This window comes from Panulirus ornatus, chromosome 14 (assembly GCF_036320965.1).
Source record: "Panulirus ornatus isolate Po-2019 chromosome 14, ASM3632096v1, whole genome shotgun sequence".
NCBI lineage: Eukaryota > Metazoa > Arthropoda > Malacostraca > Decapoda > Palinuridae > Panulirus > Panulirus ornatus.
In genome coordinates this window covers 37,432,406-37,446,327 of record NC_092237.1, presented here as the reverse complement: position 1 = coordinate 37,446,327, position 13,922 = coordinate 37,432,406, and the positions used below count along the sequence as shown (strand labels likewise).

Sequence of the window (13,922 nt, the reverse complement as noted above, 5' to 3'; positions counted from 1 at the left end):
TCCATCTCCAATTTGGCCCCCCACTTCTCCTCGTTCCCTCCACCTCTTTCCTCACTGATCCTCTCCATGTGACCAAACCATCAAACCACCTCACACCATATATTGTCCCCAAACATCTCATTTCACACACATCCCCCTTCTCCGCACAACCCTATCTATAGCCCACGCCTCACAACCATATAACATTGTTGGAACCACTATTTCTTCAAACATACCAATTTTTCCTCTCCGAGGTAACGTTCTCGCCTTCCACACATTCTTGAACGCTCCCAGAACCTTTGCCATCCCCCCCCCCCGCCCTCCACTCTGTGACTCACTTGCGTTTCCATGTTTCCATCCGCTGCCAAAACCACTCAAAGATATCTAAAAGACTTCACTTCCTCTAGTTTTTCTTCAAACTCACTGGGAACCAATCATTTTCCTCTCCTCCTACTCGTACACACGCCTTACATCCTCGATAAAAGCTTTTCACTGCCTCTAACAACTAACCTCCCACACCATATACTCTTAATACCTTCCACAAAGCATCTCTATCAGTTCTATCATATGCCCTCTCCAGATTCATAAATGCTACCTACAAATACTTTTCAAAGTATTTGTCACATACATTCTTCAAAGCAAACACCTGATCCACGCATCCTCTATCACTTCTGAAACCACACTGCTCTTCCCTAATCTGATGCTCTGTTCATGCCTTCACCCTCTCAATCAATACCCTCCAATATAATTTTCCATGAATACTCAACAAACTTATACCTCTGTAATTTGTACACTGCCTTTGTACAATGGCACTATGCATGCATTCCACCAATCCTCAGGCACCTCACCATGAACCATACATACATTGAATATCCTCACCAACCAGTCAACAATACAGTCACCCCCTTTTTTAATAAATTCCACAGCAATACCATCTAAACCCGCCGCCTTGCCGGCTTTCATCTTCCGCAAAGCATTCAATACCTCTTCTCTGTTAACCAAATCATTCTCCCTGACCCCTCTCACTTTGCACACTACCTCGGCTAAAACACCCTATATCTGCCACTCTATCATCAAACACATTCAACATACCTTCAAAATACTCACTCCATCTCCTTCTCATATCACCACCACTTATTATTACCTCCCCATTTGCCCCCTTCACCAATGTTCCCATTTGTTCTCTTGTCTTACGCACTTTGTTTACCTCCTTCCAAAACATCTTTTTATTCTCCCTAATATTTGATAATACTCTCTCACCCCACCTCTCATTTGCCCTCTTTTTCACCTCTTGCACCTTTCTCTTGACCTCCTGCCTCTTTCTTTTATACACCTCCTAGTTATTTGCACTATTTCCCTGGGAAAATCGTCCAAATGCCTCTCTTTTCTCTTTCACTAATAATCTTACATCTTCATCCCACCACTCTATCCTTTCTAATCTTTCCACCTCCCACCTTTCTCATGCCACAAGCCTCTTTTGCACAAGCCATCACTGATCCTCTAAATACATTCCATTTCTCATCCACTCTCCTCACGTCATTTCCTCTCGCCTTTTGCCATTCTACACTCAATCTCTCCTGGTGATTCGTCACACGTCTCCTTTTCAAGCTCACATAGTCTCACCACTCTCTTCTTCCCAACATTCTCTCGTCTCTTTTGAAAACCTCTGCAAATCTTCACCTTCGTCTCCACAGATTAATGATCACACATCCCTCCAGCTGCCCTTCTCAGCACATTTACATGCAAAAGTCTCTCTTTTGCACGCCTATCAATTAACACGTAATCCAGCAATGCCCTTCGACCATCTCTCCTACGCACATACGTATACTTATGTATATCTCTTTTTTTAAACCACGTATTCCCAATCACCAGTCTTTTTTCAGCACACAGATCTACAAGCTCTTCACCATTTCCATTCACAACACTGAATACTTATTGTACACCAATAATACCCTTCATTGCCACATTCTTTAGTGTCTGGTTGGGCAATCTTACACCATTATGTAGTGTCTGGCGGGGCCTTCCCCCACCTTTATGTAGTGTCTGGTTGGGCCATCTCCCACCATTGTGTAGTGTCTGGTTGTGCCATCTCCCACCATTATGTAGTTTAGGGGTTAGGCCATCGTCCACATTATTTAGTATGTGGTTGGGCCATCATCCACCATTATGTACCGTGTGGTTAGGTCATCTCCTACATTATGAAGTGTATGGTTGAGCCATCTCCCACCATTATGTAGTGTGTGGTCGAGCCATCTCCCACCATTATGTAGTGTGTGGTTGAGCCATCTCCCACCATTATGTAGTGTGTGGTCGAGCCATCTCCCACCATTATGTAGTGTGTGGTTGAGCCATCTCCCACCATTATGTAGTGTGTGGTTGAGCCATCTCCCACCATTATGTAGTGTGTGGTTGAGCCATCTCCCACCATTATGTAGTGTGTAGTTGAGCCATCTCCCACCATTATGTAGTGTGTGGTCGAGCCATCTCCCACCATTATGTAGTGTGTGGTTGAGCCATCTCCCACCATTATGTAGTGTGTGGTTGAGCCATCTCCCACCATTATGTAGTGTGTGGTTGAGCCATCTCCCACCATTATTTAGTGTGTGGTTGAGCCATCTCCCACCATTATGTAGTGTGTGATTGAGCCATCTCCCACCATTATGTAGTGTGTGGTTGAGCCATCTCCCACCATTATGTAGTGTGTAGTTGAGCCATCTCCCACCATTATGTAGTGTGTGGTCGAGCCATCTCCCACCATTATGTAGGGTGCGGTTGAGCCATCTCCTACCATTATGTAGTGTGTGGTCGAGCCATCTCCCACCATTATGTAGAGTGTAGTTGAGCCATCTCCCACCATTATGTAGTGTGTGGTCGAACCATCTCCCACCATTATGTAGTGTGTAGTTGAGCCATCTCCCACCATTATGTAGTGTGTAGTTGAGCCATCTCCCACCATTATGTAGTGTGTGGTCGAGCCATCTCCCACCATTATGTAGTGTGTAGTTGACCCATCTCCCACCATTATGTAGTGTGTGGTCGAGCCATCTCCCACCATTATGTAGTGTGTAGTTGAGCCATCTCCCACCATTATGTAGTGTGTAGTTGAGACATCTCCCACCATTATGTAGTGTGTGGTCGAGCCATCTCCCACCATTATGTAGTGTGTAGTTGAGCCATCTCCCACCATTATGTAGTGCGTGGTTGAGCCATCTCCCACCATTATGTAGTGTGTGGTTGAGCCATTTCCCACCATTATGTAGTGTGTGGTTGAGCCATCTCCCACCATTATGTAGTGTGTAGTTGAGCCATCTCCCACCATTATGTAGTGTGTGGTTGAGCCATCTCCCACCATTATGTAGTGTGTATTTGTGCCATCACCTACCATTATGTAGTGTGTAGTTGAGCCATCTCCCACCATTATGTAGTGTGTGGTTGAGCCATCTCCCACCATTATGTAGTGTGTGGTTGAGCCGTCTCCCACCATTATGTAGTGTGTGGTCGAGCCATCTCCCACCATTATGTAGTGTGTAGTTGAGCCATCTCCCACCATTATGTAGTGTGTATTTGAGCCATCTCCCACCATTATGTAGTGTGTGGTTGAGCCATCTCCCACCATTATGTAGTGTGTAGTTGAGCTATCTCCCACCATTATGTAGTGCGTGGTTGAGCCATCTCCCACCATTATGTAGTGTGTGGTTGAGCCATCTCCCATCATTATGTAGTGTGTGGTCGAGCCATCTCCCACCATTATGTAGTGTGTGGTTGAGCCATCTCCCACCATTATGTAGTGTATGGTTGAGCCATCTCCCACCATTATGTAGTGTGTAGTTGAGCCATCTCCCACCATTATGTAGTGTGTGGTTGAGCCATCTCCCACCATTATGTAGTGTGTAGTTGAGCCATCTCCCACCATTATGTAGTGTGTGGTTGAGCCATCTCCCACCATTATGTAGTGCGTGGTCGAGCCATCTCCCACCATTATGTAGTGTGTGGTTGAACCATCTCCCACAATTATGTAGTGTGTGGTTGAGCCATCTCCCACCATTATGTAGTGTGTAGTTGAGCCATCTCCCACCATTATGTAGTGTGTGGTTGAGCCATCTCCCACCATTATGTAGTGTGTGGTCAAGCCATCTCCCACCATTATGTAGTGTGTGGTTGAGCCATCTCCCACCATTATGTAGTGTGTGGTTGAGCCATCTCCCACCATTATGCTGTGTGTAGTTGAGCCATCTCCCACCATTATGTAGTGTGTGGTCGAGCCACGTCCCACCATTATGTAGTGTGTGGTTGAGCCATCTCCCACCATTATGCAGTGTGTGGTCGAGCCATCTCCCACCATTATGTACTGTGTGGTTGAGCCATCTCCCACCATTATGTAGTGTGTGGTCGAGCCATCTCCCACCATCATGTAGTGTGTGGTTGAGCCATCTCCCACCATTATGTAGTGTGTGGTTGAGCCATCTCCCACCATTATGTAGTGTGTAGTTGAGCCATCTCCCACCATTATGTAGTGTGTGGTTGAGCCATCTCCCACCATTATGTAGTGTGTGGTTGAGCCATCTCCCACCATTATGCGTGGTTGAGCCATCTCCCACCATTATGTAGTGTGTGGTTGAGCCATCTCCCACCATTATGTAGTGTGTGGTCGAGCCACGTCCCACCATTATGTAGTGTGTGGTTGAGCCATCTCCCACCATTATGAGGTGTGTGGTTGAGCCATCTCCCACCATTATGTAGTGTGTGGTTGAGCCATCTCCCACCATTATGTAGTGTGTGGTCGAGCCATCTCCCACCATTATGTAGTGTGTGGTTGAGCCATCTCCCACCATTATGTAGTGTGTGGTTGAGCCATCTCCCACCATTATGTAGTGTGTAGTTGAGCCATCTCCCACCATTATGTAGTGTGTAGTTGAGCCATCTCCCACCATTATGTAGTGTGTAGTTGAGCCATCTCCCACCATTATGTAGTGTGTGGTTGAGCCATCTCCCACCATTATGTAGTGTGTAGTTGAGCCATCTCCCACCTTTATTTGGTGTTTGATTAGGCCGTCTCCTACTTGGAGACAACAGGTGAGATGTTGTCTCTACTCCTTGATAATCATGCATCGTACAAGACACAGAAATCATATCTCTCTCTTTACTACTATGCAATCCTCTGGACACAACGAGTGAGATCTTTTGTCTTTAGTAAAATTGGTTTCCACATCTTCCAACAATCCCATGTGTGTTTCACTTAAGTGATCCTTAAATTCCTTCACTTTAATATCCACTCCAAACCCTGGAGTGTGTGCATATGTGTGTGCATGTGTGTGTGTGTGTGTGTGTGTGTGTGTGTGTGTGTGTGTGTGTGTGTGTGTCTGTGTGTGTGTGTGTGTCTGTGTGTGTGTGTGTGTCTGTGTCTGTGTGTGTGTCTGTGTGTGTGTGTGTGTGTGTGTGTGTGTGTGTGTGTGTGTGTGTGTGTGTGTGTGCGTGTGTGTGTGTGTGTGTGTGTTTGTGTGTGGGCATAAGATTAATGAGTTTTATAACTCACCAGAGATGGACAGAAGCTGATCTGCTGCCCTAAGAAGATAGAAACAAGAGGTAAGCCAACATTAGACACTTATGAAACATAAGTGTGAGACATAAGACAATGTCCCCCTTGTAGTATCTATATATACTGAAGTAAATCATCATCTAGTGACTCACTTGTAGTATCTATATATACTGAAGTAAATCATTATCTAGTGTCTCACTTGTAGTATCTATATATACTGAAGTAAATCATTATCTAGTGTCTCACTTGTAGCATCTTTATATACAGAAGTAAGACTTTATCTAGAGCCCCAATTGATATCTCTGTATACTAAATACATAATCAAGTGTCTCACTTGCTTGTCATTATATATACTTCCCATGTTAGCTGAGACAGAATCGGAAGCTCAAGCCTTAATCGAGGCGGTCCAATTGACGGTATATATATATATATATATATATATATATATATATATATATATATATATATATATATATATATATATATATATATATATATATATATACATATATATATATATATATATATATATATATATGTATATATATATATATATATATATATATATATATATATATATATATATATGTATTTCTTTTTTTTTTTTTTGCTTTGTCGCTGTCTCCCGCGTTTGCGAGGTAGCGCAAGGAAACAGACGAAAGAAATGGCCCATCCCACCCCCATACACATGCCTTGATTCAATCCACTGACAGCACGTCAACCCCGGTATACCACATCGCTCCAATTCACTCTATTCTTTGCCCTCCTTTCACCCTTCTGCATGTTCAGGCCCCGATCACACAAAATCTTTTTCACTCCATCTTTCCACCTCCAATTTGGTCTCCCTCTTCTCCTCGTTCCCTCCACCTCCGACACATATATCCTCTTGGTCAATCTTTCCTCACTCATTCTCTCCATGTGACCAAACCATTTCAAAACACCCTCTTCTGCCCTCTCAACCACGCTCTTTTTATTTCCACACATCTCTCTTACCCTTACGTTACTTACTCGATCAAACCACCTCACACCACACATTGTCCTCAAACATCTCATTTCCAGCACATCCATCCTCCTGTGCACAACTCTATCCATAGTCCACGCCTCGCAACCATACAACATTGTTGGAACCACTATTCCTTCAAACATACCCATTTTTGCTTTCCGAGATAATATATATATATATATATATATATATATATATATATATATATATATATATATATATATATATATATATATATATATATATATGTATATATATATATATATATATATATATATATATATATATATATATATATATATATATATATATATATATATATATCCCTGGTAAATTATATGGGAGGGTATTGATTGAGAGGGTGAAGGCATGTACAGATCATCAGATTGGGGAAGAGCAGTGTGGTTTCAGAAGTGGTAGAGGATGTGTGGATCAGGTGTTTGCTTTAAAGAATATATGTGAGAAATACTTTCAAAAGCAAATGGATTTGTATGTAGCATTTATGGACCTGGAGAAGGCATATGATAGAGTTGATAGAGATGCTCTGTGGAAGGTACTAAGAATATATGGTGCGGGAGGCTAGTTGTTAGAAGCGGTGAAAAGTTTTTATCGAGGATGTAAGGCATGTGTACGTGTAGGAAGAGAGGAAAGTGATTGGTTCTCAGTGAATGTAGGTTTGCGGCAGGGGTGTGTGATGTCTCCATGGTTGTTTAATTTGTTTATGGATGGGGTTCTTAGGGAGGTGAATGCAAGAGTTTTGAAAAGAGGGGCAAGTATGCAGTCTGTTGGGGATGAGAGAGCTTAGGAAGTGAGTCAGTTGTTGTTCCCTGATGATACAGCGCTGGTGGCTGATTCATGTGAGAAACTGCAGAAGCTGGTGCCTGAGTTTGGTAAAGTGTGTGAAAGAAGAAAGTTAAGAGTAAATGTGAATAAGAGCAAGGTTATTAGGTACAGTAGGGTTTAGGGTCAAGTCAATTGGGAGGTAAGTTTGAATGGAGAAAAACTGGAGGAAGTAAAGTGTTTTAGATATCTGGGAGTGGATCTGGCATCGGATGGAACCATGGAAGCGGAAGTAAGTCATAGGGTGGGGGAGGGGGCGAAAATCCTGGGAGCCTTGAAGAATGTGTGGAAGTCGAGAACATTACCTCCGAAAGCAAAAATGGCTATGTTTGAAGGAATAGTGGTTCCAAAAATGTTTTATGGTTGCGAGGCCTGGGCTATGGATAGAGTTGTGCGCAGGAGGGTGGATGTGCTGGAAATGAGATGGTTAAGGACAATATGTGGTGTGAGGTGGTTTGATCGAGTATGTAATGTAAGGGTAAGAGAGATGTGTGGAAATAAAAAGAGCGTGGTTGAGAGAGCAGAAGAGGGTGTTTTGAAATGGTTTGGTCACATGGAGAGAATGAGTGAGGAAAGATTGACCAAGAAGATATATGTGTCTGAGGTGGAGGGAACGAGGAGAAGTGGGAGACTAAATTGGAGGTGGAAAGATGGAGTGAAAAAGATTTTGAGTGATCGGGGCCTGAACATGCAGGAGGGTGAAAGGAGGGCAAGGAATAGAGTGAATTGGATCGATGTGGTATACTGGGGTCGACGTTCTGTCAATGGATTGAATCAGGGCATGTGAAGCGTGTGGGGTAAACCATGGAAAGTTCTGTGGGGCCTGGATGTGGAAAGGGAGCTGTGGTTTCGGGCATTATTGCATGATAGCTAGAGACTGAGTGTGAACGAATGGGTTCTTTGATGTCTTTTCCTAGCGCTACCTCGCACATATGAGGGGGAAGGGGGATGTTATTCCATGTGTGGCGAGGTGGCGATGGGAATGAATAATAGGCAGACAGTGTGAATTGTGTGCATGTGTATATATGTATGTGTCTGTGTGTGTATATATATGTGTACATTGAGATGTATGGGTATGTATATTTGCGTGTGTGGACGTGTATGTATATACATGTGTATGGGTGTGGGTTGAGCCATTTCTTTCGTCTGTTTCCTTGCGCTACCTCGCAAACGCTGGAGACAGTGACAAAGGAAAATGAAAAAGAAAAAAAAAAAAAAAAATATATATATATATATATATATATATATATATATATATATATATATATATATATATATATATATATATATATATATATATATATATCATCAGCGAACAACAACTGCCTCGCTTCCCAAGCTCTCTCATTCATAACAGACTTCATACTTGCCCCTCTTTCCAAAACTCTTGCATTCACCTCCCTAACAACCCCATCCATAAACAAATTAAAGAACCATGGAGACATCACACACCCCTGCCGCAACCCTACATTCACTGAGAACCAATCACTTTCCTCTCTTCCTACACGTACACATGCCTTACATCCTCGATAAAAACTTTTCACTGCTTCTAACAAATTGCCTCCCACACCATATATTCTTAGTACAAGAGTAAATGTGAATAAGAGCAAGGTTATTAGGTACAGTAGGGTTGAGGGTCAAGTCAATTGGGAGGTAAGTTTGAATGGAGAAAAACTGGAGGAAGTAAAGTGTTTTAGATATCTGGGAGTGGATCTGGCAGCGGATGGAACCATGGAAGCGGAAGTGAATCATAGGGTGGGGGAGGGGGCGAAAATCCTGGGAGCCTTGAAGAATGTGTGGAAGTCGAGAACATTATCTCGGAAAGCAAAAATGGGTATGTTTGAAGGAATAGTGGTTCCAACAATGTTGTATGGTTGCGAGGCCTGGGCTATGGATAGAGTTGTGCGCAGGAGGGTGGATGTGCTGGAAATGAGATGTTTGAGGACAATGTGTGGTGTGAGGTGGTTTGATCGAGTAAGTAATTTAAGGGTATGAGAGATATGTGGAAATAAAAAGAGCGTGGTTGAGAGAGCAGAAGAGGGTGTTTTGAAATGGTTTGGGCACATGGAGAGAATGAGTGAGGAAAGATTGACCAAGAGGATATATGTGTCGGATGTGGAGGGAACGAGGAGAAGTGGGAGACCAAATTGGAGGTGGAAAGATGGAGTGAAAAGATTTGAGTGATCGGGGCCTGAACATGCAGGAGGGTGAAAGGAGGGCAAGGAATAAAGTGAATTGGATCGATGTGGTATACCAGGGTTGACGTGCTGTCAGTGGATTGAATCAGGGCATGTGAAGCGTCTGGGGTAAACCATGGAAAGGAGTGTGGGGCCTGGATGTGGAAAGGGAGCTGTGGTTTCGGGCATTATTGCATGAGTGTGAACGAATGGGGCCTTTGTTGTCTTTTCCTAGCGCTACCTCGCACACTTGAGGGGGGAGGGGGATGGTATTCCATGTGTGGCGAGGTGGCGATGGAAATGAATAAAGGCAGTGTGAATTGTGTGCATGGGTATATGTGTATGTGTCTGTGTGTGTATATATATGTGTACATTGAGATGTATAGGTATGTATATTTGCGTGTGTGGACGTGTATGTATATACATGTGTATGGGGGTGGGTTGGGCCATTTCTTTCGTCTGTTTCCTTGCGCTACCTCGCAAACGCGGGAGACAGCGACAAAGCAAAATAATAATAAAAAAAAAATATATATATATATATATATATACATATATATATATATATCATACAAACCTCCAACAGGCAGGATCGAACCCGGGACCCCTGTGCAAGAGGCAGGCATGCCAACCGTTAGGCTATGGGACTGTATAATAGGAAACAACTATTCGAAATACTAATTACTCGAATACCCTTCGTCTCACAATGGTGAGCAACGGGGTCTATACCGGTTATTTCCTTCACTGTTGATGCTATGACCATCCCTCCTTCACTGTTGATGCTATGACCATCATTCCTTCACTGTTGTTGCTATGACAGTCCTTCCTTCACTCTTGGTGCTATGACCATCTCTCCTTCACTTTTGGTGCTATGACCATCCCTCCTTCACTGCTGGTGCTATGACCATCCCTCCTTCACTGTTGATGCTATGACCATCCCTCCTTCACTGTTGATGCTATGACCATCCCTCCTTCACTGTTGATGCTATGACCATCCCTCCTTCACTGTTGATGCTATGACCATCCCTCCTTCACTGTTGATGCTATGACCATCCCTCCTTCATTGTTGATGCTATGACCATCCCTCCTTCACTCTTGGTGCTATGACCATCCCTCCTTCACTGTTGATGCTATGACCATCCCTCCTTCATTGTTGATGCTATGACCATCCCTCCTTCACTCTTGGTGCTATGACCATACCTCCTTCATTGTTGATGCTATGACCATCCCTCCTTCACTCTTGGTGCTATGACCATCCCTCCTTCACTGTTGATGCTATGACCATCCCTCCTTCACTGTTGATGCTATGACCATCCCTCCTTCACTCTTGGTGCTATGACCATCCCTCCTTCACTGTTGATGCTATGACCATCCCTCCTTCACTCTTGGTGCTATGACCATCCCTCCTTCACTGTTGATGCTATGACCATCCCTCCTTCACTCTTGGTGCTATGACCATCCCTCCTTCACTGTTGATGCTATGACCATCCCTCCTTCACTGTTGATGCTATGACCATCCCTCCTTCACTCTTGGTGTTATGACCATCCCTCCTTCACTGTTGATGCTATGACCATCCCTCCTTCACTCTTGGTGCTATGACCATCCCTCCTTCGCTCTTGGTGCTATGACCATCCCTCCTTCACTGTTGATGCTATGACCATCCCTCCTTCACTCTTGGTGCTATGACCATCCCTCCTTCGCTCTTGGTGCTATGACCATACCTCCTTCACTGTTGATGCTATGACCATCCCTCCTTCACTCTTGGTGCTATGACCATACCTCCTTCATTGTTGATGCTATGACCATCCCTCCTTCACTCTTGGTGCTATGACCATACCTCCTTCATTGTTGATGCTATGACCATCCCTCCTTCACTCTTGGTGCTATGACCATCCCTCCTTCACTGTTGATGCTATGACCATCCCTCCTTCACTGTTGATGCTATGACCATCCCTCCTTCACTCTTGGTGCTATGACCATCCCTCCTTCGCTCTTGGTGCTATGACCATCCCTCCTTCACTGTTGATGCTATGACCATCCCTCCTTCACTGTTGATACTATGACCATCCCTCCTTCACTGTTGATGCTATGACCATCCCTCCTTCACTGTTGATGCTATGACCATCCCTCCTTCACTCTTGGTGCTATGACCATCCCTCCTTCACTCTTGGTGCTATGACCATCCCTCCTTCACTCTTGATGCTATGACCATCATCCATTCACTTTTGGTTATGACCATCCCTGCCTTAGAGTAGAGAGCGGGCCTGTACATCCTTCGTTGTGCATGATGAACTATACCAGCGTTTCTGTGTAAGCTTTGATAGCCCTTCCTTCATTTCATTGATCCTGAACCTATCATATTTTTTCTGTACAGGGACTGCCAATCCTTCCCTCACTGTTGATGCTGAAATCATCACCTTCTCAAAGTACATGAACACACTTACCAGCTGTGCACAACACCCTAACTTCTTCCTTCTCTCCTCTACAGGAAGCTGTGGTAAGAGTACACTCAGAAGAAACCGTCAGAGTGGACTAGCCCATCACAGCTCGTGGCCTTGGTTTGTTGTACTATATGGAGAGTTTGATGGTACGTTGTGACGTCATTCTTCTTATAATTAAAATACTAATGATAGTTATGATAATATTGATAACAATAATTGTGATGAAAGTAATGATAATAATCCTCATTAATATAATGACGATAGTAAGAAAAGTAGTAATGATAACAATGACACTGATGGTAATGATAAATATTATAATCATAATAATTATTATAACAATAATGATAATAATAATAATAATTATTATTATTTTTATTATTATTATTATTATTATTATTATTATTATTATTATTATTATTATTATTATTATTATTATTATTATCATTATCATTATTATTATTATTATTATTATTAGTAGTAGTAGTAGTAGTAGTAGTAGTAGTAGTAGTATTATCATTATTGTTATCATTATCATTATTATTATTATTATTATTATTATTATTATTATTATTATTATTATTATTATTATTATTATTATTATTATTATTATCATTATTATTATTATCATTATTATTATTATCATTATTATTATTATTATAATCATCAATATTATTATTATTATCATTTTTATGATGATAATGATAACAGTAGTAATGATAATCATATTACCATTATCAATCATATTATTATCATCATTAATATTCATATCATTATCTTTGTTTTCGACATTTATTTCATACATATTTGTCATTTCCATTGTTAACGAGGTAGCTTCAAGAGTAAAGGATTGAGCCTTAGAGGGAATATCCTCAATTGGCCCCTCTTTTCTGTTCCCTCTACTGGAAAAGTGAAAAGTATATGGAGGATATCTAGCCCCCTGCTCCCCCTGTTTGACTTGAAATAGGGGTGGAATGGCACTTTATCAAATTGACTTGAGGTATTGGTGGAATAGCACATAATCAGGTTGAATTGAAGTATGAGTGGAACATCATTTTATCAGATGGACTTGAAGTATGGGTGGAATTGAACTTTATCAGGTCGACTTAAACTGTGGGTGGAATGGTACTTTATCAGATTGACTTGAAGTTTCGCTAGAATAATACTTTATCGGGTTAATCATGAAGTATGGGTGGAATGGTAGTTTATCAGACTGACATAAAGTATAGGATAAATGGTACATTATCAGATTGGATCAAAGTATGGGTAGAATGGTACTCTATCAGTATGACATGAAGTATGGGTGGAATAGTACTTCATTAGGCTGACTTCAAGTATGGGTAGAATGGTTCTTTATCAGGTTGACTTGAAGTGTAGATGGTATGGTACTTTATCAGATTAACTTAAAGTTTAGGTGAAATGGCACTTTATCAGATTGACTTGAAGTGTCGGTGAATGGTACTTTCTTAGCTTGACTTGAAATGTGGGTGGATTGGAAATTTATCAGGTTGACTTGAAGTGTGGTTGGAATGGTACTTTTTCAGATTCACTTAAAGTATAGATGTAATGGTACATTATCAGGTTGACTTGAAGTGTGGTTGGAATGGTACTTTATTAGGTTGGATTGAAGTGTGGGTGGAATGGTAATTTATCACTTTAAATTGAAGTGTGGGTGGAATTCTACTTTATCAGGATGACTTGAAGAGTGAGTGGAATGGTACTTTGTCAGGTTGACTTGAAGTATAGATGGTATGGTACTTTATCATATTGACTTGAAGTGTAGGTGGAATGGTACTTTATCAGTTTGACTTGAAGTATGGATGGAATGGTACTTTATCAGGTTCACTTGGAGTATGGGTGGAATGGTACTTTATCAAGTTCACTTGAAGTATGCGTGGAATGGAACTTTATCCGATTGACATGGTGTGTGTGGAATGGTACTTTATCAGTT

The 13,922-nt window shown here is 42.0% G+C and overlaps 1 protein-coding gene across 1 annotated transcript in view; it reads left to right on the top strand.

Annotated features, from left to right (window-relative positions):
* LOC139753341 (uncharacterized) overlaps window positions 1-13,922 on the top strand; it is a 397,831-nt gene that overhangs the window by 328,622 nt on the left and 55,287 nt on the right. The window contains exons 4-5 of the mRNA XM_071669697.1: window positions 5,516-5,562; window positions 12,022-12,120. Of these exons, the coding sequence (XP_071525798.1) occupies window positions 5,516-5,562; window positions 12,022-12,120 (146 nt within the window). The remainder of the gene's footprint in view (window positions 1-5,515; window positions 5,563-12,021; window positions 12,121-13,922) is intronic.